This window comes from Narcine bancroftii, unplaced genomic scaffold (assembly GCF_036971445.1).
Source record: "Narcine bancroftii isolate sNarBan1 unplaced genomic scaffold, sNarBan1.hap1 Scaffold_193, whole genome shotgun sequence".
NCBI classification, from domain to species: domain Eukaryota; kingdom Metazoa; phylum Chordata; class Chondrichthyes; order Torpediniformes; family Narcinidae; genus Narcine; species Narcine bancroftii.
In genome coordinates this window covers 152,255-179,167 of record NW_027211928.1, presented here as the reverse complement: position 1 = coordinate 179,167, position 26,913 = coordinate 152,255, and the positions used below count along the sequence as shown (strand labels likewise).

General features: G+C 51.5%; 3 protein-coding genes across 3 annotated transcripts; all 3 read right to left on the bottom strand.

The window, feature by feature from the left end:
• Positions 1-2,638: 2,638 nt before the first annotated feature.
• On the bottom strand, positions 2,639-16,873 carry LOC138750615 (synaptophysin-like). The gene is given in 7 exon segments (XM_069912724.1): positions 2,639-4,730; positions 7,130-7,321; positions 7,587-7,646; positions 7,648-7,786; positions 8,358-8,482; positions 16,412-16,477; positions 16,577-16,873. Coding segments are annotated over 7 exon segments (903 nt in total). The 5' UTR covers positions 16,595-16,873; the 3' UTR covers positions 2,639-4,427.
• A 1,473-nt stretch (positions 16,874-18,346) lies between these two features.
• On the bottom strand, positions 18,347-26,558 carry LOC138750610 (endogenous retrovirus group 3 member 1 Env polyprotein-like). The gene is made up of 2 exons (XM_069912721.1): positions 25,922-26,558; positions 18,347-20,866 (listed from the first exon to the last, which is right to left on the bottom strand). Exon 2 carries the CDS (start codon positions 20,553-20,555, stop codon positions 18,852-18,854), a length of 1,704 nt encoding a protein of 567 aa, XP_069768822.1. The 5' UTR covers positions 20,556-20,866; positions 25,922-26,558; the 3' UTR covers positions 18,347-18,851.
• Positions 20,817-23,198, bottom strand: LOC138750609 (protein NYNRIN-like). Its single transcript, XM_069912720.1, has 2 exons — positions 20,951-23,198; positions 20,817-20,901 (listed from the first exon to the last, which is right to left on the bottom strand). The coding sequence occupies exon 1, from the start codon at positions 23,173-23,175 to the stop codon at positions 21,178-21,180; it is 1,998 nt and encodes a 665-aa protein (XP_069768821.1). The 5' UTR covers positions 23,176-23,198; the 3' UTR covers positions 20,817-20,901; positions 20,951-21,177.
• Positions 26,559-26,913: the final 355 nt, after the last annotated feature.

Here is a 26,913-nt window from a genome sequence, read left to right as displayed (position 1 = left end):
CAAACTCCCAAATTTTTGCCTCTATGCTTCTGGAACCAACTCATAAGATTTCAATACTGCTTGTTTAACAGTATCATAATTTGCCACTTGCTCTGCAGTCAAGCTAGATGATGCAATTTGTGTTTTTCTCTTCAATACACTTTGGAGCATAAGAGGCCATTTTTCTTTTGGCCACCTTGAGCTCTCAGCAACCCTTTCAAAAAGCTGAAAATATGTATCTGTATCTCCCTCATCAAAAGGAGGAACTAGATTTACCTCTCTACTAGCCAAAAACCTCTCCCCAGGAGTTACAGCCTCAATTCTCTTACCTCCCTCTAATTGAAACTGTCTCTTTCAATTTCCTCGCTGTCTTCCAGATCCCTTTAACTCCTGTTTCTCAGCTTCCAACAACCTCCGTTTCTCTCTTTCCTCTTCCACCCTCTGTTTCTCCAATTCACATCTATCCTCCAGAAAATTATCTAAGTCTTTCTCAACAAATTTTCTCTCACTTATCTATTATTTCACTATAATTCTCTCTATTTGTATTTTCCTCATCCAATGCTGGACCTCAGTCAGCTTTAATGCCTCAGAAATAACCATCAGTTCCTCTTGTTCTGCAGCTCTGCGGGTAATGGTTGTGACAAAAATGTATCAACATCCATTGCTGCTGTTTTTCCACACACACACCTTTAAATTAGCTTGAAAAAAAAACCAATTAACTAATAAATCACAAAAACTCCCAATTTTCGATCCGAGAGGACGAGTCCCCAAAAATGTTATGAGCCCAGAGGACCCATAAACCCAGCAGCAACAGATATTCACCAAGATAAATGTTCACTTAAACAAAAGTTGCTTTTAATTATCTTTAAACATGAAAACAGAATCACACTTTAACTAATCACTGTTGACTTAGCTAACCTACATAACCTCCTAATTCTAAGCGCACGTGTATGTAATGTTCAGAAAAGTGCTTTGGTTCACAGTCCAAACTCACTTCTCCAAGTTCATTGGTTGCAAGCAATTCTTATACTGTGCACAGAATTTAACATTTATAAAGTTCACCAGGTGTTGGTGATTGAAAGGTAAATGGTTACCACTCAGGAAGGTTCTGGTCCATTTTCAGAGAGAGATTTGTTGTTTCCTGGACACCCACAACTGATCCCTTATTCCTTTATAACCAGCCACTTCAATGTCTTGCCAAAGAGACTTGCCCCATTATTCCAAGTGTATATAGACAGCCAGTCCTCTCCTCTTGCATGAACCATAAGGGCTTTGACCAAGCTGTCTTCCAAATGGGGTTTTTCACAAGCTTGCCAGCTTGTCCTTCTGCTGTCAAACTGCAGAAATGAATTCTCTCTCTCTCTCTCAGAGAGAAAGCCTATTTGACTCTCTCTATTTGCAAAACCATATGACCCTCCTAGGACAGCAAGTTCCACTCCAGTCTGCAGCTCCAACAAGTTCTTTCATCTGTTGCCTCTTTGTACAGAACAATTAATGAAGTCTCTTGAGCACTCTCCAAAGCTTTTGCAAAGGCTGTTGGCCCCGACATGTCTAGCATGAACAGAGTTCCAGTATTTTAAATGAGTTCTATTTTAAAGGGTTTGTATGTGACGTACACTAAAAACCTTCCCCAATTTATCCTCCAGAAACATATCTATATACAATATAAACAGAACATAATCTGTTACAGTATTCCCATTGGGACACGGAAAGGGAAACCATGTGGAATTCCAGTGAGAAACAGAGAGGGGAACCATGTGGAATTCCCAGTGGGAAACGGAGAGGGGAACCACATGCAATTCCCAATGGGAGACGGAGAGGGGAACCGCATGGAATTCCCAGTGGGGCACGGAGAGGGGAACCGCATGGAATTCCCAGTGGGAGACGGAGAGGGGAACTGTGTGGAATTCCCAGTGGGAGGGGAGAGGGGAACTGTGTGGAATTCCCAGAGGGAGATGGAGGGGAACTGCGTGGGATTCCAAGTGGGACACGGAGACAGGAACCATGTGGAATTCCCAGTGGGACACGGAGACAGGAACTGTGTGGAATTCCCAGTGGGAGGTGGAGAGGGGAACCGTGTGGAATTCCCAGTGGGAGACTGAGTGGGAAACTGTGTGGAATTCCCAGTGGGACATGGAGATAGGAACTGTGTGGAATTCCCAGTGAGAGATGGAGAGGGGAACCTTGTGGAATTCCCAGTGGGAGATGGAGCCGGGAACCGTGTGTGGGACACAGAGACGGGAACATCTGATGACCCCTCCTTTAGTGGCCCACCTCTCTGGTCTTCTGGAAAAGACATCTCATCCATACTCTGGGCAGTACGGGAGACAACAGGCTGGAGAGGGGCTGAACTGCCTCCTCGCTTGGAGCTGGTTACTGCTAATACCTGCCCACCACAGGCCACTTGGTCATGGAGGTTGGGAAGGAGATGTGGTCGGTTGATGGTTCCTCGTCATACAGCAGATGTTCACTGGGCCAGTTCCAACAAAGGATGGACTGGGCGGTGAGAAATCTTCCTCCGCACTGTCCCATCCCACATCGTCCCCTCATGCACACACCCTTCACCGTCCCATGCCACATCCCCCTCCATTATCCCCTCAAGTACACTCCCTGGGGGGGGTTGGAGACTGTGCCAGGGTTAGGTCCGATGCGAGGCACATTATTTAATTCCAATATTATCCCTTTTATTTCAATTGTGTGGATTTTACAATATATATCATCTTAAACTATTGAATAAATACTCTGGACACAACCACAAATTCTTAAATACACAAACACATCTCAGAAGACGAACCATAGCCCCAGTTTTCCTCATTTAAATATTTATACACAGAGCCGAACCTTTGCTCGGATTTGAGCCTCAATTTGACTTGCTCATGGTTAATTCAGAGAGGAGAGTGGGTCGATTGGGGGACCTCCCCCCATCCGGGAAGGGCAAGCAGAAGGGTGCAGGCCGAATGGTCGTGTGCCTGGAAAGGATGGGTCGGAGGAGGGGGCTTAGACCAATTCTGATTTGATCGGGAATCAAGGGTAAAGGAGGAAATGTGGGAGTACAAAGGTTGGAACATTCGCAAGGCAAAGGGAGAATAACAGATGGAAATGGAAAAAGGGATGGGGGATCGATAGAGGGAGAGAGACGGGGAGAGAGGGATGGAGAGGGAGAGAGACAGAGAGGGAACGGTGGCGAGGGACAGGGAGAGAGGTGAGAGAGAGAGATGAGGGCTGGAGAGAGAGACGGGGGAGAGAGAGACGGGGGAGAGAGAGACGGGGAGAGAGAAATGGAGTGAGAAAGGATGGGTGGGAGAAGAGATAGGGAGAGAGATGGAGAAAAAAGTGACAGGCAGGTGGAGAGAGATTGAGAAAAAGTGACAGACAGGGGGAGAGAGATTGAGAAAAAGTGACAGACAGGGGGAGAGAGATAGAATTTCTCACCAGACTTTCTTGGGACAGACATGGCATGCATTTTATGAACACAGGTGAAAAATCTTCAAACTGTTAATAAGTTAAAGATCTGGTTTGTAGCGGTGTCCTTCCACACCATCCGTCACACACTCCCCACAAGGGGTGGGGTCAGACACAGAGTGAAGCTTCCTTCACAATGTTCGTCACACACTTCCCGGCCGGTGGGTCAGAGAGTGAAGCCTCCTCCACACCACCCCATCCCACACTCTCCTTATCAGTAATTAATCGAACAATTTACTCGCCCTAAAGTTCTGCAATTTTGATCTTTTATAATGGGTGCAGGGGTACGATTTTAGTGGTTTGGGGAAAGGATTTCAAGGTTGGGGGTATTACGGAGAAGGATTTCAAGGTGGAGCGTGGTGTGGGGGAAGGATTTTGGGGGAAGAAGTGAAGGATTTCGGAGACGGGAGTGGTGCAGGGGAAGGATTTTAGGGGTGGGAGTGGCACGAGGGAATTATTTCAGGGGTGGGAGTGGTGTGGGGGAATGAGATTGAGGTGGGACATAGTACGGGGGGAACGATTTCCAGGCAGGGTGTGATGTGGGGAAAGGATTTTGGGGGCTGAAGTGATGTAGGGGATTGATTTTGGGGGTGAAATTGGAGCGGGGAAGGAATTTGGGGACGGAACAGAAGTGAGAGGCATTTGAGGGCATGTGTGGAAGTTGGAGGGAATTGGAAACAGGAGAGTGAACGAGGGGATTCAAGAAGTTGGAGAGGCCGGGGGGACGGGAGCTCAGTAAGTGATGGCAGGTAAAGGAGAAAAGGAGAGTGAGAGAGATGTCCAAAGAGGAGAGATAAGAGATGAAGAGAAAGTGTGAGAGGAATTGTCAAGGGGGTGAGAATGGAAGGAGGGGAGAAGATGGAGGGAAGAAGGAGGGGAAAAGGGAGGGAGTTGCAAGAGGGGGACGGAGGTGAGGAGAGGGGAGGGATGGAGGAGTTGGGAGTGAGCGGAGGGGATGTATGGGAGAGGGTGTCTGCGACAGGCCCTCACATCTGATTGGAGAAGGAGGTAGGGACTGGCTGGCCGTAGCCCGCTTGCTGTGGCTGGTAGTCGCCTCCCTGTGGCGGATAGTCCTGGCCGTAGTTAGGCTGGTACCCCTCCTGCTCGTAGCAGGGGGCTTCTTGGTGGTAGGGGTTGGGCTGTGGCTGCCCGTAAACCTCCCGGCTGTCGGTGGGGGGCTTCTCCTCCGGCGGCAACCCTGGCTTGGCGAATGGGGACCTCCACCCTGTCTCCTTGAACACAAACCAGATGTTCCCGCCCCACAGGATGAGGTTGAGGAATCCGAATACCTGGTGGGGAAAAAGTGGGGGGTTTGTGGGGATGAGAAAGAATAGTTACCAAGATATCAGATGGGAACAGACAAAGATAACATCATTTCCCTGAGGGTGGGGGTTGGACAGGAGCCTTTTAACAAGACAACTTCCACCCTCAGATCCGGTCGGGAGGGTTTTATCCCCTCAGGAATTTTACGGGAAGTTCACGGGGGTCACCATGGGACAGTATCCGGGGGGGCGGGGTCAATGGCCATTCGTGAGCCCTCACATGGAGCATCGTGAGCAGTTTCAGATTCCTGGTTGAGGAAAGGATGTCCTGACATTGGAGGGGTGTTCAGAGTATCTTCACAAGAATGATTCTGGAAATGAAAAGATTATTGTACAAGGAGCGTTTGTCTGCTCGCTGGAATTTAGGAGAATGGGGTAGGGAGCAGTCTCACTGACAAAAGTCGAACATTGAAAGGCGTGGACAGAATTGATGTGGAAAGGTTGTTTCCCCACACGGTGGGAAAGTCTGGGACATCTTCAGGATTGAAGGGAATAGAGACACAGAGGAAGTTCTTTAGCCGGAGGGCGGTGAATCTGAGGAATTTGTGGCCACGGGTCGTGGTGTGTTTAAGGCAGAGGTTCTTGATGAGCCAGGGGTGTCAAAGGCTCTGGGAGAAGGCCGGGCAGTGGGGCTGAGTAGGGAAATGTATTAAAAAAGGCTCCAAAATGTAACCTCGGTGAGCCTGACATCAGTCGTAGGTAAATTATTGAAAGGTGTTTTAAGATATCAGATGTACAATTATTTGGATAGCCAGGGATTGATTAGGGATACTCAACATGGCTTTGTGCGCGAGAGGTCGTGTTTAACCAACCTTCTGGAGATTGTTTGAGGAGGTTACCAGGAACGTTGATGAAGGAAAGGACGTGGATGTTGTCTACATGGGCTTTAGTCAGGCCTTGACAACGTCCCACATGGGAGGTTAGTCCGGAAGGTTCACACACTTGGTATTCAAGGTGAAGTAGTGAACTGGATTCGACAAGGGCTGGACGGGAGAAGCCAGAGAGTACTGGTGGACAGTCGTTTCTCAGACTGGAGGCCTGTGACAAGTGGTGTACCTCAGGGATCAGTGCTGGAACCATTGCTGTTTGTAGTCTAGATCAATGATCTAGATGATAATGTGGGAAATTGGATCAGCAAGTTTGCAGATGACACTCAGGTGCTGTGGACAGTGAGGAGGTTTTCGAAACTTGCAGAGGGAAATGGACCAACTGAGAAAATGGGCTGCAAATGGTAGATGGAGTTTAATGCAGACAAGGGTGAGGTGTTACATTTTGGAAGGAAAAACCAAGGAAGGACGGACACAGTGAATGTTTGGGGATTGAGGATTGCAGTAGCACAGAGGGATCTGGGAATACAGAAACATAATTCCCTGAAAGTGGCGTCACAGGTGGACAGAGTCATAAAGAGAGCTTTTGGCACATTGGCCTTCAGAAATCAAAGTACTGAGTCCAGAAGTTGGGATGTGATGGTGAAGTTGTTTAAGACTTTGGTGAGGCCAGATTTGGAATACAAGTACATAATACTTTATCCGGAACCCTTGGGGGGGCAGTGTGTTCTGAATTTTGGATTTTTCCAGATTTCGGAAAGCCAGATTTAAGACCATCCAAATTGTGCTGTCATATCCACCCCCACCCCCTTCCAGTTGCGCTGCCTTCTCCCCACCCCTCGCTTTCCTGACTCGTGCTGCTGGTCTCCCCCCCTCGCCCGCCCAACTTGCGCTGTCGGTCTCTTGCCTGCCCGACTCGCATTGCCAGTCTCCCCACCTCGTCCGCCCGACTCATACTCCCCACTTGCCGGATTTTGGAGCTTTCCGGATTTTAGGTGTCCGGATAAAGGATCGTCTACCTGTATTGTGTGCAGTTTTGGTCACTGAACTACAGGAAAGATATCAATAAGATAGAAAGAGGGCAGAGAAGATTTGCTGGGATATTGCCCGGACTTCAGGAACTGAGTTCCAGGGAAATGTTAAACAGCTTTGGACTTTATTCCCTGGAGCGTAGAAGAACGAGGGGAGATTTGATCAAGGTGTTTAAAATTATGAGGGGGATAGAAAGAGTCAATGTAGATCGGCTTTTTCCACTGAGGGTTGGTGGGATCCCAAACCAGAGGTTAAGGATGAAAGGGGAAAAGTTTAGGGGGAATTTCTTCACACAGTGAGTGCGGAATGAGCTGAAGTGGTGAAAGAAGACTGGATTTCAACATTTAAGAAGAATGTGGATGGGAGCGGTACGGAAGGTTAGGGACTGGGTGCTTGTCAGCGGGACAAGGCAGAGCAATAGTTCTGCACAGACTAGAAGGGCCCTGTTTCTGTGCTGTTCTATGGTTCTAAGTGGCAGGGAAGATTTGATAGGCTGAATGGTCTTACCACCGAGGTGTTGAGACCAGACATGACAGGGTCTCGAAGGGCTTTGCACGTATTCTCCTTGCTGTCACAGGCCCGGATCAGATTGATGATGTAGTCTGCGTCTGTGGCTGTCTTCACGTCAGATAGCGCCTGGGCCCACGCACTGGAGCTCACCAGCCAGAGAAAGGAGAACACAGAAGTGGCCACCAGGTCCTGGGGGGGACAGAGAAATAGGGAGGGAGAGAAAGGGGGGGGTGGGAGAGGGGTATGGAGAGAGGGGGGGAGAGGAGGAGGGAGGGGGTGGGGAAGAGAGAGTGGGGAGAGAGAGAGAAGGGGGAGGAGGGAGGAAGAGGAGAGAGGGGGGGTGAATTTCTAAAACTCAGGACAGTTCTCCACTCACTCTCCCCTCCCTCCTCTCTCTCCCTCCCCCACTCCTTATCCTCTCTCCCTAGGAGAGGGGGGGTGCGTTTCCACTCACCACGAGGGGGCCGCGGTTGTTCTCACGGTACTTTCCAGGCAGGAAGATGTAGGTGATGAGGGGCACCGGTGGCGTAGAGAAAGGCGAACACGGCCACAGTGACATAGAACTCAGCGGCAGACGAGTAGTCACCGGTGAGGAAGTTCTGCTCGGCTCGTTCTCCCCGGCAACTCGGCACTGAGAAGTAGACCTGGTGTAGCCTGCCGGAAGGAGGAAGGTCAGAGATCAGGAGTCTACAGGCATCATGGGGAACGAGCAGAGTTCGCTGGGCCTCACGGGGAAGGGGTTGCCAGGCATTGCGGGGCAGAGGTCACCATGACTCACAGGAGGGGGCAGAGGTCAGGGTTGCCAGCCCTCATGGGGGAAGAGGCCAAGGCACATCGGAACACTTGGGCAGGGGGTCGCTGGGCCTCACGGGCAGAAGGGTCAGAAGCCCCTGATTGACACAGGACTCACAGACAGCGGCGCCAGGGGTCATGGGATGGCGGAACTCACAGATCGGAGTCGGAAGTCAAAGATCAAAGGAACTCGCGGCAGGCAAAGAGCAGGTGGCGCTGGGCGGATGGGGAAGTCAGGGGCTCCAGGCATCGGGGGATGGGGTGTGTGTGTTAGGGACTAAGCAAGGGAGGGGGCAGAATGATGGGACAAGAGGAGGGAGGGAAGAGAGGGGAATCGATGGGAAAGGGAAGGGGGAGCAGAGAAAGGGAAGGTGGGGAGAGGAAAGGGAGGGAAGGGGAGTGCTGGAGACCATCATATAGTGGGGGTCCACACCTGAAAGGGTACTCGAATTGTACCCTAATATCAAGGTCACTCTCACTGCGGTTTGCGCACTCCACGCTGAAACGCAGCTCTCCCGAATACGTGCTGCACGTCGCAAAGGCAAAGATGGCAAAGATCTATGGGGTAAGGGGATGGGAAGAAAGAAGGGAGGGGATGGAAAGGAGGGGGATGGGGGACGGAGAGGGAGGACGGAGGGGATGGAAAGGAGGGGGGTGGGGGACGGAGAGGGGGACGGAGGGGGGTGGGGGACGGAGAGGGGGGACGGAGGGGGTGGGGGACGGAGAGGGGGGACGGAGGGGGGTGGGGGATGGAGAGGGGGGGACGGAGGGGGGTGGGGGACGGAGGGGGGTGGGGGACGGAGAGGTGGGACGGGAGGGGGGTGGGGGACGGAGGGGGGTGGGGGACGGAGGGGGGTGGGGGACGGAGGGGGGTGGGGGACGGAGGGGGGTGGGTGCACGGAGGGGGTGGGGACGGAGGGAGGTGGGGGCACGGAGGGGGTGGGGGCACGGAGGGGGTGGGGGCACGGAGAGAGGGGGAGACGGAGGGGGGTGGGGGCACGGGGAGAGGAGGGGCACGGGGAGAGGAGGGGCACGGGGAGAGGAGGGGCACGGGGAGAGGAGGGGCACGGGGAGAGGAGGGCACGGGGAGAGGAGGGGGCACGGGGAGAGGTGGGGCACGGGGAGAGGAGGGGCACGGGGAGAGGAGGGGCACGGGGGAGAGGAGGGGCACGGGGAGAGGAGGGGCACGGGGAGAGGAGGGCACGGGGAGAGGAGGGGCACGGGGAGAGGAGGGGCACGGGAGAGGAGGGGCACGGGGAGAGGAGGGGCACGGGGAGAGGAGGGGCACGGGGAGAGGAGGGGCACGGGGAGAGGAGGGGCACGGGGGAGAGGGGGGGCACGGGCAGAGGGGGGGCACGGGGAAGAGGGGGGGCACGGGGGGGCACGGGGAGGGGGGCACGGGGGGACACGGGGGAGGGGGCACGGGGGGGACACGGTGAGGGGGGCACAGGGGGACACGGGGGAGGGGGGCATGGGGGAAGGGGGGGCACGGGGGGAGGGGGTGAGGGGGGCACGGGGGGAACGGAGGGAGGGGGTCCCGGAGGGTGGGGGGCACGGGGAGAGGGGGGCACGGGGGGGAGGGGGGGGCACGGGAGAGGTGGGGCACGGGGAGAGGGGGGGCACGGGGAGAGGGGGGGCACGGGGAGAGGGGGGGGCACGGGGAGAGGGGGGGCACGGGGAGAGGGGGGGCACGGGGAGAGGGGGGGCACGGGGAGAGGGGGGGCACGGGGAGAGGGGGGGCACGGGGAGAGGGGGGGGCACGGGGAGAGGGGGGCACGGGGAGAGGGGGGGCACGGGGAGAGGGGGGTCACGGGGAGAGGGGGGTCACGGGGAGAGGGGGGTCACGGGGAGAGGGGGGGCACGGGGAGAGGGGGGGCACGGGGAGAGGGGGGGCACGGGGAGAGGGGGGGCACGGGTGGGGCACGGGGAGAGGGGGGGCACGGGGAGAGGGGGGGCACGGGAGAGGGGGGGCACGGGGAGAGGGGGGGCACGGGGAGAGGGGGGGCACGGGGAGAGGGGGGGCACGGGGAGAGGGGGGGGCACGGGGAGAGGGGGGCACGGGGAGAGGGGGGGGCACGGGGAGCGGGGGGGCACGGGGAGCGGGGGGGCACGGGGAGAGGGGGGGCACGGGGAGAGGGGGGGCACGGGGGAGAGGGGGGGCACGGGGAGAGGGGGGGCACGGGGAGAGGGGGGGCACGGGGAGAGGGGGGGGCACGGGGAGAGGGGGGGCACGGGGAGAGGGGGGGCACGGGGAGAGGGGGGGCACGGGGAGGGGGGGGCACGGGGAGGGGGGGGGGCACGGGGAGGGAGGGAACGGGGAGGGGGGGCACGGGGAGGGGGGGGGCACGGGGAGAGGGGGGGCACGGGGAGAGGGGGGGCACGGGAGAGGGGGGGCACGGGGAGAGGGGGGGCACGGGGAGAGGGGGGGCACGGGGAGAGGGGGGGGCACGGGGAGAGGGGGGCACGGGGAGAGGGGGGGCACGGGGAGAGGGGGGGCACGGGGAGAGGGGGGGCACGGGGAGAGGGGGGGGCACGGGGAGAGGGGGGGCACGGGGAGAGGGGGGGCACGGGGAGAGGGGGGGCACGGGGAGAGGGGGGGCACGGGGAGAGGAGGGGCACGGGGAGAGGAGGGGGCACGGGAGAGGAGGGGGCACGGGGAGAGGAGGGGCACGGGGAGAGGAGGGGCACGGGGAGAGGAGGGGCACGGGGAGAGGAGGGGCACGGGGAGAGGAGGGGCACGGGGAGAGGAGGGGCACGGGGAGAGGAGGGGCACGGGGAGAGGAGGGGCACGGGGAGAGGAGGGGCACGGGGAGAGGAGGGGCACGGGGAGAGGAGGGGCACGGGGAGAGGAGGGGCACGGGGAGAGGAGGGGCACGGGGAGAGGAGGGGCACGGGGAGAGGAGGGGCACGGGGAGAGGAGGGGCACGGGGAGAGGAGGGGCACGGGGAGAGGAGGGGCACGGGGAGAGGAGGGGCACGGGGAGAGGAGGGGCACGGGGAGAGGAGGGGCACGGGGAGAGGAGGGGCACGGGGAGAGGAGGGGCACGGGGAGAGGAGGGGCACGGGGAGAGGAGGGGCACGGGGAGAGGAGGGGCACGGGGAGAGGGAGGGGCACGGGGAGAGGAGGGGCACGGGGAGAGGAGGGGCACGGGGAGAGGAGGGGCACGGGGAGAGGAGGGGCACGGGGAGAGGAGGGGCACGGGGAGAGGAGGGGCACGGGGAGAGGAGGGGCACGGGGAGAGGAGGGGCACGGGAGAGGAGGGGCACGGGGAGAGGAGGGGCACGGGGAGAGGAGGGGCACGGGGAGAGGAGGGGCACGGGGAGAGGAGGGGCACGGGGAGAGGAGGGGCACGGGGAGAGGAGGGGCACGGGGAGAGGAGGGGCACGGGGAGAGGAGGGGCACGGGGAGAGGAGGGGCACGGGGAGAGGAGGGGCACGGGGAGAGGAGGGGCACGGGGAGAGGAGGGGCACGGGGAGAGGAGGGGCACGGGGAGAGGAGGGGCACGGGGAGAGGAGGGGGCTCGGGGAGTGGCGGGGCACGGAGAGAGGAGGGTACAGAGAGAGGGGGCACAGAGAGAGGGGGGCACAGAGAGAGGGGGGAAATGGGGAAAGGTTAATTATGTGATATGTTATTGTCTTGACTACTGGGTGGATCCGTGGAGGGGGAGGAACCTGCAGATGCAGCAATAGTTAAATGTTTTCACATAATGTGAATCACAGAATGTTACAGCAGAGAAACAGACCTTCGGCCCTTCTCATCTGTGCCGACCTGTTTTTTTGCCTCGTCCCACTGACCTGTACCCCTCCCCATCCATGTACATGTCCAAATTTTTCCTAAATTTTAAAATTGAGGCTGAATTCCCCACTGCACCTCATTCCACACTCTCTGTGTGAAGAACTTTTCCCCTTTCACCCTTCCCCTCTGGTTTGGATCTCACCAACCCTCAGTGGGGAAAAGCAGATCTATATTTACTCAGTCTATCCCCCTCATAATTTTAAACACCTCGATCAAATCTCCCCTTGATCTTCTACACTCCAGGGAATAAAGTCCGAACCCATTTAACCTGTCCCTGTTAGTCAGTTCCTAAAGTCCGGGCAATATTCCAGTAAATCTCTGCACTCTTTCTACCTTATTGGTATCTTTCCTGTAGTTCGGTGACCAAAACTGCACACAATTCTCCAAATTTGGCCTCACCAATGTCTTATACAACTTCACCATCACATCCCAACTCCTGGGCTCAATTCTTTGATTTCTGAAGGACAATGTGCCAAAAGCGCCTTTTCCCCAACCCTGTCCACCTGTGATGAACAATGTCTCTGTATTCCCATATCTCTCTGCTCCTCCACTCTCCTTAGTCCCCGACCGTTCACTGTGTTCGTCCTTTCTTGGTTTGTCCTTCCAAAATGCAACACCTCACCCTTGTCCACATTAAATTCTCACCACCACTCTGTCTGAAGAAGTTCCCCTTAAACTTCTCCCCTTTCAACCTTAACAACTCTCTTTTGCTTCTCTCTCTCTGACTGTAAGAGATGCAGGGAAATTTCTGCCGATGGCGAATCTCTCCGCCTTACGGCCAGCAGAAAGGAATTTCATGTAATACGACCCCGATTTATTGCGATGACAACGAATTTGACGTTCCATCTATCGACTGTATTTCACAAATCGTTCCTGCTTCCACTAAATGTTAGTGTTATTTAGGCTGTGTTATTAGGTTGGTTATTTTTTTGGGTCTGGGTACGATCAAAAGGTTTTCCCGTATACTTAACAGCACAGTACACCCTCAATGTTGGCCCAACCCATATATTCCTCCTTCAAAAAAAAACAAAACCCTCCCTACTTCTGTTTTTCTTCATCCATGTGTCTAAGAGTCTCTTAAACGTTCCAGCCTCCACCACCATCCCCCCAGCAAGGCATTCCAGGCCCCCACAACTCCACATGTAAAACAAAACCTTACCCTTAAACTTCCCTCCCTTCACTTTGTACAGACAACCTCTGGGGTTTGCTGATCCTGCCCTGGGAACCAGGCGCCGGCCGTCCACCCGATCGACGCCTTTCAGAATCTTGTCGACCTCGATCGAGTCTCCTCTCATCCTTCTACACTCCACAGAGAAAAGTCCCAGCTCTGCTAAACTTGCCTCATAAAGAGTTGTTTCCCAATCCTGGTGAATCTCCTCTGCCCCCTTTCTGTAACCTCCACATCCTTCCAGTAATGAGGTGACAAGAACTGAACACTAAAGGGGTCTCAGCAGAGATATCTAGAGTTGTAACATGACCTCTCGACTCCTGAACTTAATCCCCCTGTTAATGAAGTCTAGCATTCCATAGACCTTCTTAACTATCCTACCAACCTGTGCGGCAACCTTGAGGGGTGTATGGATTTGAATCCCAAGTTCCTTTGTTCATCCACACTCTTAAGTAACCGACCATTAACCCTGGATTCAGCCTCCTCACTTCACATTGATCCAGATATAAAGATGACACGAAGGACCAAGTAGATGCAAATCTCTAGTGAGACAACACGTATTGTGTTCAGTTCTGGTCGCCTCATTACAGGAAGGGTGGAGACGCTGTGGAGAGGGGGCAGAGGAGATTCACCAGGATTGGTGAATCTTATGAGGCAAGGTTAGCAGAACTGGGACTTTTCTCTTTGGAGTATAGAAGGATGAGAGGAGACTTGATCGAGTCGACAAGGTTCTGAGAGGCGTCGATCAGGTGGACGGCCAGCACCTGTATCCCATGGCGGGGCCAGCAATCCCCAGAGGACGTCAGTACAAAGTGAAGGGAGGGAGGTTTAGGGTTAAGTTGTTTTCTATTTATTTATTTACTTATTTATTTACACAGAGAGTTGTGGGGGACTGGAATGCCTCGTCGGGGATGGTGATGGAGGCTGGAACATTGGGGGGATTTATGAAACTCTTAGACACAGGGATGGAAGGAAAATAGAGGGATTGGTTAGTACTTTTCTTCAAGGAATATATGGGTTGGCACTGGCTCGAGGCCTGTTTTGTAGTGTTCTATATTCTAAAGCAAGTTAGCGGTGGATGTGGTCTGTCAAAGGGCCTCTCTCTGTGTTGTCATGTTCTCTGGTTCTACTTTTGGACTTTATTCCCTGGAGCATGAGAGAACGAGGGGAGATTTGACGGAGGCAGATGCTATCCTGAGAGGTTGAGTCTGGAAGGGGTCTGCTCTGTCTCTCCGCCTGCCACTCTTACCACCCGCGGCCCCTGCAGCTGCACACGGGCCCCAACCCCAAGTGCTAGTCTCCACCCTTGACACTCAGCGTGACTTTCTCCGGCCGCTTCTTGTCATATTCCCGTTTGAGGGCGGCATGGTTGGCGATCGATACCGGGGTTCGAATCTCCGCGCTGTCTGTAAGGAGTTTGCGTGGGTTTTTCCGGGGGGGGGGGTGGTCCTCCCACCCTTCAAAAACGTACCGGGGGGGTGCAGGTTAATTGGGTGGCATGGACTCGTGTTACCATGGTGCACGTCTAAATTTAAATTCAATTTAACCTCTTGGACCCTCCCCAAATTACCACAAGGGAGAGAAGTAGGCCATTCGTCTCATCGAGTCGGCCCCACCATTCCATCATGAGCTGATCAGTTCTCCCCGCAACCCTTGCCATAAATGCCCCCAATGACCCGGCCTCCACAAATGCCCGTGGCCACAGATTCATCACCCTTCCGGCTGAAGAAAACCCTCCCTCCAATCTTGAAGTTGTCCCAGACTCTCCCACTGTGGGGAAGACGACCTTTCCACATCGACTCTGTCCATGCCTTTCAACGTTTGACGTGGTTCAATCTGATCCCAAACCCTTCACTTTGTACAGATGTCCTCTGGTCCTGCCCTGGGAAACATACACCGGCCATCTACCCTATCGACGCCTCTCAGAATCTTGTCGCCCTCGATCAATTCACCTCTCGTCCTTCTACGCTCCACAGAGAAAAGTCCCAGCTCTAAGAGCAGGAATGTGGTGTTGAGGCCCTGGCAAGGCCTCACGTGGAGCATCGTGAGTAGTGTTGGGCTCCTCATTGAAGAGAGGATGTGTTGACATTGGAGACGGTTCAGAGGAGCTTCACAAGGACGAGGAGCGTTTGACAGTTGTTGGCCTGGACTCATTGGAATTCAGGACAATGACAGGAGGATCTGATGGAAACACGTCGAATTGAAAGGCGCAGACAGAGTTGATGAAGAAAGGTTGTTTCACACCACGGTGGGAGAGCCCAAGACAACTTCAGGATTGAAGGGAACAGAGACGCGAAGGAATTTCGTCAGCCAGAGGGTGGTGAATCTGCAGAATGTGATGCTGCGGTCAGGACAGAGTGTGTTTAAGGCAGAGGTTCTTGATTGGCTGGGGGCATCAAGGGTTATGGGGAGAAAGGCCAGGTAGCAGGGCTGAGCTCACGATGGAATGGCGGGGCAGGCTCCATGGGCTGTTTCTGCTTCTAGTGGTTCTTGAAGAGGGGCTGCCATGGGCAGAGTTGATGTGGAAAGGCTGTTACCCCACAGTGGAAGAGTCTGGGACAAAAGGGCACACCTTCAGGAATGAAAGGAGCAAAGGCATGGAGGGATTTACCCACGTGGAACACAGGACTTTTCATTCAACGTAGGGGTCTTGACCACAAACCCCAGGTCAATCTCTCCAGTGCAATATATCACATGCAGGCTGCCTTCCAACCCCCCACCCCCACCACCACCACCATGGCAACACGGATTGCATTAAATTCAGCAAGATGCAAGGCAACTGATGCAATGCAGGGTTCAAACACCCCCCCCCCCCATGCCAGCAGCAGGTGCATTCGAGGCAAGGCACAATTCATGTTTCAGAGGTTGCCATCTGCCCCACTGCAGTCTACTCCCCCTTCTCTTCCCACTGAAACCAGTGGTGCATTCAATGCAAGGCACAATTTATGCACCAGAAAGGTTGGAATCTGCCCCCACTGCAACCTCCCCCTCCCTTCCACACGCAACCAGTAATTCATGGCATAATTCATGCATCAGAGAGTCTGCAACCAGCAGTGCATTCAATGCAAGGATCAGAGAGATTGCATTCTGCCTCACTGCAACCTCCCAATTGCAAACAGTAGTGTATTCAATGCAAGGGACAACTAATGCATCAGCGAGGTTGTAATCTCCCCCACTGCAAACTCCCCCCTCCCTTCCCCATGCCATCAGCATTGCATTCAATGCAAGGCACAATTAATACATCAGAGATTGCAACCTACTCCCCTTCTCTTCCCAAACGCTGCAACGGAGGGCAGATACCACCCCCCCCCCCCCACCCGATTCAATGCAGGTGCATTTTTCACTCCTCCAATCCCCTGTAAGGATTATAATGGCAGACACGGATCGCTGCAATTCCGTCCAATGCGGCGCCCTTCACTTAGGGCGAGTGACTTTTAGCCGATGTATCCTGTCCAATGCAAGGGGGCAACGGCCTCCCCACCCCACCCCGCATTATTTTGTCCGCAGCCGCTCAAAACACTCACCCACTGCAGTATCTTGATGAAGCCCAGGGGCTCCTTGACGACGCGGAAGGAACCGCTGGCGACGATCTGGGGGGGGGGGGGTGGGGGTGAAGGAGAAAGGAATGAGGCGTTTGCAAAAGGTTTCGGATCCCTCCCCCCCCATCCCCTTCCATCCCCGTCGGGTACCTGGTTGACAATCTCCATCCTCTCGCCTCAGCGCTGCGGCAGCGTGAGGGGGGAAGGAGACGCCTGCGCGGAACAGCCGCGCCGCCAGGATAAGAGTTGGGGAGGGAAGGGGAACAGCCAGCGACGTCACTCAGGGCCGGCTTTGAGGAGGGAACGCCCTCCACACCCTCTGATTGGCGGCGGGCTCGCCGCGCGTCAGCCGGCCGGCCGCAACGTTGATTGGCAACAGGCTGGCTCGCCCACCCCACCCTCTGGCCTCAGTGAGAGCGGGAGGGCGGCGCCTGCGCGGAACGGCAAGGGGAGCGAAGGAGAATAACCGCTGACGTCACTTTGATGGACGAGCGGGCTCTTCCTCCCCCCCCTTCGACGGGCAACGTTTGATTGGCAGCAGATAGGCCCACCCATCAGGTTGACGCTCTCTTGCTTCCAGTCTGGGGCAGTGGGAGGTGGAAACAGCCGGCGACGTCACAGAGGGTCTTCTTTGATGGACGGACGGTCTGGGAACGCCCTCCACCCACTCTGATTGGCGGCGGGGCGACGCTGAGCCCTGAGCGCCCTCTGATTGGCGGCCGTCCCCTACACGCGTGTTTGGCAGCAGGCGGGCCCGCCCTTCTCCAGTGATTGACAGGCCATAAAACAGGGCTATCAATGCAAGAACCAGGATCAGCATTTAAAGTCATGTAAACGTCAAGAAAGTGGTTGTTATTACAGATGCAAACATTGATATAAACTGCATAATTTAAATAAATGATATAAACCACCTTGAAAAATAAATAGAAATAAAAATTACAGGGCATAAAATGTCAGGCCGTGTCTGGGGTTTGTGGATCATTCAGGAATCTGACAGTGGAGGGGAAGAAGCTGTCCTTATGCTCGTCTTCAGGCTCCAGGACCTTTTCCCCGACGGTAGCAGAGTGAAGAGCGGCATGGGCCGTCCTTGAGGATGGAGGTTGCTTTTTGAAGACCCCACCTTGTGTCGTCGTCCTCGATGGAGTGGAGTCTGGGGCTTGTGATGTTGCAACTCTGGTGTTTATTTTCACCCTTAGAGATGTGTCCGGCCGGACACGCTCTCCACAATCCTCCTGTAGTTTACGAGAATCTTCTGTGACGTTCAGAATCTCCTCAGACGCCCTGCAGAGTCTAGCCACAGGCGAGCCTTTTTCGTGAAGGCATCAACGTGGAGGCTCCAGGACGAATCCTCCTAGCCAAATTAGTAAAAATACTGAGGAGGAGGAATTCCTTGAATGTTTAAGGGACAGTTATCTAGACCAATATGTCGAGGAACCAACTCGGGAGCAGGCCATTTTAGATTGGGTATTATGCAATGATAAGAGGCTAATCAACAATCTTGTTGTACGAGGCCCTTTGGGTAGGAGCGATCACAATATGATTGAATTCTCACTTGACATGGAGAGTGATGAAATTAAAACCGAGACTAAGGTCCCGAGTTTAAATAAAGGGAATTATGATGGTATGAAACGGGAGTTGAGTAAGATTGATTGGGTGGTGTTTATGGGGGAGTTGACTGTGGATAGACAATGGAAAGCATTCACAGATCTAATGGAGAAATTGCAAAAATCATTTATACCAGTTTGGCATAAAAATAAACCAAAAAAGGTGACTCAACCGTGAATAACAAGGGAAATTAGAGACAGCATTGGGTCCAAAGAGAGAGCATATCAATTGGCCAAAAAAAGTACCACAACCGAAGACTGGAAGCAGTTCAAGATGCACCTGTCAGAAATAAAACTTCTCACACATGAGTCTCTTTAAAACTGATGACACGACAAGCTTTATTTACAAGTCTGCAGAGTTGGACTCAACTGGCTTCTCACCAGTTAAGCCCCGATACATACAGTGCATTGATTTTTATACCCTTCTTATTAATACTGTTTTAATTGGTTAGTATTGCAAAAGCATTCTAAGTATAACTGCATTTTTAATTATCACGTTCGTTACGTACGCTGCGAACTCTACATACACTAAATTCTGTTTCTCACCCTTCTTATCAATCTTTTGTCTCCTGCATGTCTCTCACTATGACCATGAAAAGATAGGTTTAAAAAAAAACATATCCAGCTGAACCTTTTGTCCTTGGCTGCTAGTAAGCTCCCTGTCCGTTCTGGCTTCCCTTTTTATGATTAATCATCACATTTTAACTTAAGTCATTTTAACCTAAATTCTCTATATAACAATCCACCCCTTTCTCTCTTTAAAATGTGTGTATTATATATAGATATGAATGGGGATTTTAACCTGGGGAAGAGAAAACGTTTCATGATACATTAATCTCGTGCTGAAGTAAAATTCTAACGGGGTCTCCCAGTCCCCCTGGTTGCATAGCCTGTTGGACCATGGAAATCACCAGGCTGCGTAGACAGGGAATAATACAGGGCAAAATAAGTAGGAGGAATAAAATACCTCCGATGACCCACAATAAGGTACGCCACCAGGTTCCTCCAAACCATTTGTCCATCCAATTTAATTTTGCAAAAGGATGCCAGGTTTGAACCGGTACATGGGACAAAGTACGAATATTATCAGCGATTTTTCGAATGGCTTGGCCATTATCATCAATCTGTAAGCAGCAATTAGTCAAATTAAGCTTTCCACATACACCTCCTTCCGTGGCTAGGAGATAGTCTAGGGCCAGACAGTTCTGATATATAGCAGAGTGCATTTGACCTTGCTGGGATGCAAGTAATTGCAGGGCTAAAGCTGTTTGATTTGTAACAATTTCAAGGACTGCTTGCAAGCGAATAATGCGATTTAACATATAAATATGAGTACGATAACCCCAGGATCCATCTTGAGCCCATGTAGCGGGACCATAATATTGAATTATGCGTTCTGGAGGCCAATCATCTCCCCATTGTCCCAAATGTACCGTGCTAGAGCGGGGCTGACGGTGTAATGTATCAAAAACCTTCACTCCTAATTTATGACCGTGATCGTGGGGTAGGAGGAAAAATTCTGGGCGGATTATTCCTAGGAAACAAGTTCCACTCCACTGTGAGGGGAGACGAGTATAAGCTTTATTACCACATACCCAGAATAATCCATTTGGGGATACTCCATACCCCCTTTCCCAAACTCTTTTAAGAACGGGGTTTGATTGGTATGGTCCTGTGATGGTGGAACTGGTACAATTCCAAAACTGAATACTGCTATTAGACAGGGGTAGGCAATTAGTTTTAAAAACAGTGGATAAGAACCAAGTCAGGGGTTTAGGAAACCAAGTGAAAATACCAGGCGAAATGCGAATCCATACAGCCTTGCAGGGACTTTTTCCTACTGGGTATTTGCCGGTTCGTGAGAGACAATAAAAACCAGAGGGGACGTTAGAGAGAGACCAAGTTTCTCTTGATCTCGTTCGGTTAGTTGTCCAAATTCGGGAAATCATGGTCAATAAATTGAGGGACTCCCCCCACCAAGGCCATTGCTCTGACATCCGTGGACCCCCGCAGACCCAACAATTGGTTACATTAAAAGTTCCTGCAATTTTAGTTGCAAGATCTACAAAAAGGTTATCTCCCCCAACTGCATTACCGAAACTTTCATGGTTATTTGGATGGACTCGAACTAAGTCCGGCTGTCTTAAAGGGGCAGGCACTTTCGAGTGTGGAGTGGAACTTTTCATTGGAACAGTACGCTGGTGTATGCAAAACCAGAGTCCATCAGGGCATGGTGGGCCTGAGTCACCCTTCCAACCGTTAAGAGGGAAAGGAGTGGTATTAGGAATCTGTATATAATGACCCATATTATTTCCTTCTTTTTCCACACAAGGGGTATATGGATGTTGGGTGGTATTTTCTGCCCAGCATTTCTCAGGAACTGAGGTATGGGAAATAAAATTACCCTCCTTTCTTCCCCAAATGTGGTCCTGAAACAGGACCACTGTGTCTCTGCATTTCTTACATTTCACACCTGATAAAGACATAGGCAAACTAAGAAAAATCAAAGAACATAACAATAACATTGTGAATCAAGTCTTTCTGCGAAATCGCAAAGTAAGAGGTTTTTCTCCAGGAACAGAAGTCCAGTCTGAGTTCGTATCAGGGTCCTGAGGCGCCTCTACAGGTCCCTTAAATCTGGATGCGTGCGTCCACCCCTTCTCTCTTGTTCGTGCTGCAGCCTCTGTAGTTAAGAGAACTTGGTATGGACCTTCCCACTGGGGCTGGAGTTTTTCAGTTTTCCAGGTCTTGATGAGAATCCAATCTCCTGGTTCCACTTTGTGTAAAGAAAAGTCTAGAGGCGGTGTTTGTGCCAATAGTCCTCTCTTTCGTAAATCTGCAAGAGAGCGTGACAGTGCCTGTAAATAGTTCCTAACAAATATATCCCCTTCCCCCAAGGTGGGACACCCCTCAACTGTACTCCAGAAGGGAAGCCCAAACATCATTTCATAAGGGGACAACCCTACATCTTTTCGTGGGGCAGTACGAATTCTCAATAAAGCCAGGGGCAGACACTTTATCCAAGGCATTTTAGTTTCCACCATTAATTTTGTCAATTGCATTTTTAGGGTTCCATTCATACGTTCAACCCTCCCTGAGCTTTGTGGATGCCAAGGGGTATGCAATTTCCAAGAGACCTGTAATGTATTACAAATCAATTGCTGGATTTTTGAAGAAAAATGTGGACCCCTGTCTGAGTCTATAGAATCCATTATACCATATCTGGGGATTATCTGCTCTAGGAGGAGGCGAGCTACTGTAGAGGCTGTAGCATTTACTGTTGGGAAGGTTTCCACCCATCGGGTAAAGTGATCTATTACCACCAACAGATATTTCCATCTTTGGACTTGAGGTAACTCTGAAGTCGATCTGGATACGTTGAAAAGGGCGTATGGCTAATGGTTGACCTCCCATGGTCCCTGTCCTCATTACTTTCTTATTAATTTTCGTGCATAGGTGACAATTCTGCACCTCCTGTTGGGCCAAGGTGTAGATTCCTTTACACACATATTCTCGAAGCACTGTGTCACATAAGGCTTGGGTGCCCCAGTGGCTCTGATGATGCAGGTGTTTTAAAATATTGCGAGTTATTTCTTTATTTAGAACCATTCTTCCATCTGGTGTCTTCCATGTTCCATCAGGCAGCTGGTTTGTGCCCAGCTGAGCCATGTCCTTTTCTTCCTTAGCAGTGAAAATGGGAGCCTTCTTTATGCCTTGTCTTATTGGGATTAAGGTCAGCAAACGGACTTCTTGTTGCATGGCTGCCCTTTTGGCTTCTTCATCAGCCAGTCTGTTTCCAATTGCTGTCGGGGTATCTCCCCTTTGATGGCTTGGTATGTAGACCACTGCTATTTCCTGGAGTAATGTCAAGGCTTCTAAAGTCAGAGTAATCATCTGTTCGTGTGCCAATTCCTTTCCTCTTGATGTAATTAGACCACGCTCCTTCCAGATCTTACCAAAGGTATGCACTACCCCGTATGCGTATTTGGAATCAGTGTAGATCGTTCCAATTTTCTTTGCCAGTATTCTGAGGGCTCTCTGCAAGGCATATAGTTCACAGGATTGTGCTGACCAGCTTCCAGGTAGTCTCGTGGATTCTACTACTTTCCAAGTATTTCCTTCTATTATAGCATACCCACTTCTCATTCCGTTAACACATCTGGCGGAGCCGTCAATGTAGAATTCATATCCTTCTCCCAGCGGAGTATCGCAAAGGTTTTCTCGGGTCTTGGTCTGAAGATCTGTCAACTCGACACAGTCGTGCTCCACCTCTCTCTCTGTTTCACTGCCGTATAAAAACTGAGCTGGGTTGCAGCTATTAATCTTTGCAAACTGTAGATCTTCTCCGACCATTAAAATGGTTTCATACTTTAATATGCGAGAATCAGTTAGCCATCGATGGGCAGTTTGTGTTAATAAAACACTCACAGAATGGGAGGTGTACACAGTCATCTTTCCTCCAAAAGTAAGTTTACGTGCTTCCTCTACCAACAGAGCAGCAGCCGCTACTCCCTGGATACACGTCGGCCATCCGCGAGACACTGGGTCCATCATTTTGGAAAGGAAAGCCACTGGGTGTCGCTGACCGCCTTTTTCCTGTGTTAAAACTCCCACAGCTGTTCCTTGGTTATGAGTGACAAATAGCTGGAAGGGCTGTTTTAAAGAGGGCAGAGTGAGTACTGGGGCTCGTGTCAGGCGATGCTTCAAGTCCTCAAACCATCCCTCCTCCTCCTGGGTCCATTTCAATGGATATTCATTTTCATTTGTCAGCTTTTCATACATAAACTTCACCAAAGCTGAGTAGTCCTCTATCCATAACCTACAGTAACCTAAGAGTCCCAGGAATTGTCTTATTTCCTTCTTATTACGGGGTAACGGCATTCTAGTGATTCCCGCAATCCGTTCAGGGGTAATCCGTTTCTGTCCTTTACTTATCTGGTGTCCCAGATATACCACAGTTCTCTCAACGAACTGTAACTTGTTCCTGGACACCCGTAGACGCTTTTTCCCCAGATAATTCAAGAGTCTAATTGTATCTCCCCTCATTTCTTGTTCCTTGGGTCCTGATAATAGTAAATCGTCCACATACTGCATTAGTTGGGAATCATCAGATTGTGGATAGTCCACCAGGATTTGTTCTAGCATTTATCCAAACAGGTTCGGAGATTCAGTGAACCCTTGGGGCAATACAGTCCACCGAAGCTGTCTCCGTCTACCTGTCCATGGATTTTCCCATTCAAACGCAAACATATCTCTACTTTCCTCTTCTAATGGACACGTCCAGAAGGCATCCTTCAAGTCGATAACACTAAACCACTCATGGTCTGGGGGAATCCGACTCATAATAGTATAGGGATTAGGCACCACTGGGTGGCGGGTCTGAACAATAGCATTCAAACTTCTTAGATCCTGAACTAGGCGATAGGATCCATCTGACTTTTTCACTGGGAGTATAGGGGTGTTATAAGGTGACATACATTCTTCTAATAGTCCGTCTCGTATTAGAGTCTCAATTACCGGCTGTAGCCCTTTTCTCCCTTCCAAAGAAATAGGATACTGACGTTTCCTTACCGGCTGATGACCTGGTATTAATGTGACATGTAAAGGTGGGATGTCCAGACCTCCTCGATTTCCCTCCTTATACCAGACTCTCTCGTCAATCTGCCGTTCATCCTCTTCCTTTAAAGCACAGAGGTGGACTCGCACTTCTCCGTCTACAGGGAGAGCACCCAAACCTAGGAGAGCCTGTAAGTCCCTTCCTAGGAGGTTAAATCCAGCCGATGGTAACAACAAGAGGTCTTGTACCCCTTCTCTTTCTTCCAGTTTCACTGTTACTTGGGGAATTATTGATACCATTCTGGGAGCCCCTTCTATCCCAGAAATTGTCAAATTACTTTTTACAGGTTCAGTTCCGATTGGCAAAGTTATTACACTACTTCGTTCCGCTCCTGTGTCCACCATAAACACCACCTCTTCTCCCTTGGGACCAATTTTTAATTTTACCAGGGGTTCCCTCTTATACTTGGTCCCTAACATTTGGAACCCCTGACCCCCCTAATCTTCTTCCATAAGTTCGAGGGCACGCAATTCCTTCTTGTATCGGGGGCATTCCCTCTTAAAGTGTCCTTCCTCATTGCAGTAATAGCACTTAACGAACCTTCGGGGTCTTCCCTCTCTTGGATATCTTGGATTGTTTAGAGGAAGGTTTTGTTTTCTTTTGCCTCTGGATTCGGCATTCATCTGTCGGATAGTCTGTACCATAACCTTTGTCGCCCTCTTTTGATCTTCTTCTTCTCTCTGCACATATACTTTTTGCGCCTTTTTTAACAGGTCGCTTAGGGGTTTTTCACTCCAGTCCTCCTCCTTTTCTAGTTTCTTTCTAATGTCCTGCCATGATTTGGAAACAAATTCAATTCGAATAAGCTGTTCACCCATTGGTGTACTAGGGTCCACGCCAGCATACTGTTGGACATTCTTTCTCACCCTCTCCAAAAAATCAGTAGGGGACTCGTCTTTCCCCTGGTGGTTCCCAAATGCCTTGGTGAAATTGTGACCCTTTGGCACAGCCTCCCGTATCCCTTTAATTGTCCACTCTCTATATTGTCTCATACTTGCCAATCCCTCGGGTGTTCGTTTGTCCCACCTGGGTTCATTTAAGGGATATTTTTGTTCATGGGGTCTGGGGTCCCCAGGTTGTTCATATTCCCACATGAGGAGGGCAGCCCGTCGAATCATCTGCCTCTCCTGGGGTGAGAATAATGTTCCCATTATTGCCTGCATCTCTTCCCACGTATATGTGTTTGGTCCCAGGAATTGGTCGAGCTGTTCAGCCTGTCCTATAGGATCTTCCAATAACTTTTTCATTTCTTTCTTAAATCCCCGCACCTCTGTACTAGTTAGGGGAACATTCACATATCCCGTTCCCCCTCCCGGTCCTCCCATAGGAACTTCCCTCAGGGGATTTAGGCTTACTGAAAACTTTGATGGTCCTGGACCAGTCTGGGATCTTGTCCAGGGTCGGTTTACCGGTGGAAGTTTAGGGTCCGACTCCCTTAATTCATTCTTTTTTTCCCGACCCCTTTCGGGGCAATCAGATTCATCACCTTTCCCCTCCGGTAATGAGCTTTCCTCGGGCGCAGTAGGCACCGGGGGAATATAAGGAGGGGGAAGGTTGTCCAGAGGTTCCCACTTCTTTTCTCCCGCTACCCTCAATTTAAAACATTTTGTTAAGGATCCTGGCCAGGGAACCCAACAAAATGCATATGCTGACTCTTCTTGATTCACCTTTGGTCTCGAATTTACATATATGTTTAATGCTTGTCTAACCCAATCCTCATCAGATCCAAATTTCAGCCACCAGACTGAGGAACCTTTAATAGGTTGCTTCGACCAAAGGAGACAATATTGGACCATCTTTTTCTTGTTTTTGTCTCGATATCTTTTACTATCCCAATTTTCAAACATTCTCCCCAAAGGGCTGTCAAGGGGAACTCCCAGGAATTGTCCTGAATTTTCAGACGAGCCCTTAGATTTTGATCCTCCCATTTTCCCACCTAGATCTGTTTATCGTTGCTGAGGACCCTCTCGTTCTGGACCCTACTCCCTTCTTCTCAGACGCCTCGTCGGAGGTACTGTCCCTCCTTCGGTTACCGCTGAGGTTTCCCTGGGGTTGACCCCTCTCTTCTCGGCACTTCATCGGAGGTGCTGTCCCTCCTTCGGTTACCGCCGAGGTTTCCCTGGGGTCTATCCTAGAGTCCCACGACAGGGTCCTCACGCCACGACAAAAGCTCTATACCTGATCTATTACGTTAGGTTTTTTTTTATCCAAACAAGTGTATCCCGTTACACCTGTTACCCAATCCTCACACCACAATCGTAAGTCGTCACTTACCAGTGTCTTCCCGGGGATTGAACCGTCACCCTTCTCCTCTCCGTCTTGTCGTGTCACCTTGTCCGGATACCACTCGCTCAAGCCACCCGAAGCGACGAGCAAGGGACTAGGAGCCGCTGAACTCAGCGGGGTGCACCGCCTCCGATGTCCCTCTTCTCGCCTCCCCTCACGGCCGGAGTGTAGATCCCGGACGAGCCCCCATTTGTCAGAAATAAAACTTCTCACACATGAGTCTCTTTAAAACTGATGACACGACAAGCTTTATTTACAAGTCTGCAGAGTTGAACTCAACTGGCTTCTCACCAGTTAAGCCCCGATACATACAGTGCATTGATTTTTATACCCTTATTGTTTGCCCTTCCCCTTCTTATTAATACTGTTTTAATTGGTTAGTATTGCAAAAGCATTCTAAGTATAACTGCATTTTTAATTATCACGTTCGTTACGTACGCTGCGAACTCTACATACACTAAATTCTGTTTCTCACCCTTCTTATCAATCTTTTGTCTCCTGCATGTCTCTCACTATGACCATGAAAAGATAGGTTTAAAAAAAAACATATCCAGCTGAACCTTTTGTCCTTGGCTGCTAGTAAGCTCCCTGTCCGTCCTGGCTTCCCTTTTTATGATTAATCATCACATTTTAACTTAAGTCATTTTAACCTAAATTCTCTATATAACAGCACCAAAGGAGGACAAAGGGATTAATCAAGAGAGCAAAAATAAATTACGAAAGTAAGCTTGCGGCAAAAATAAAAACCGACTGCAAAAGCTTTTATAAATATGTCAAGAGGAAAAGATTGGTGAAATCCAGAGTAGGTCCTTTGCAGTCGGAATCAGGGGAATATATAATGGGGAATAAGGAAATGGCAGACCAATTAAATTCTTACTTTAGTTCTGTTTTTACAAGAGAGGATACAAATAACCTCCCAAGGATGCTGGGAAACATAGAGACTAATGTAAGGGAGGAACTGAAAGAAATCAGTATCTCTA

What these genes read in the sequence shown, in the direction of transcription:
- LOC138750610 (XM_069912721.1), bottom strand. Translation starts at nt 20,555, where the DNA reads ATGTTATTGTTATGTTCTTTGATTTTTCTTAGTTTGCCTATGTCTTTA.
- LOC138750609 (XM_069912720.1), bottom strand. Translation starts at nt 23,175, where the DNA reads ATGCTAGAACAAATCCTGGTGGACTATCCACAATCTGATGATTCCCAA.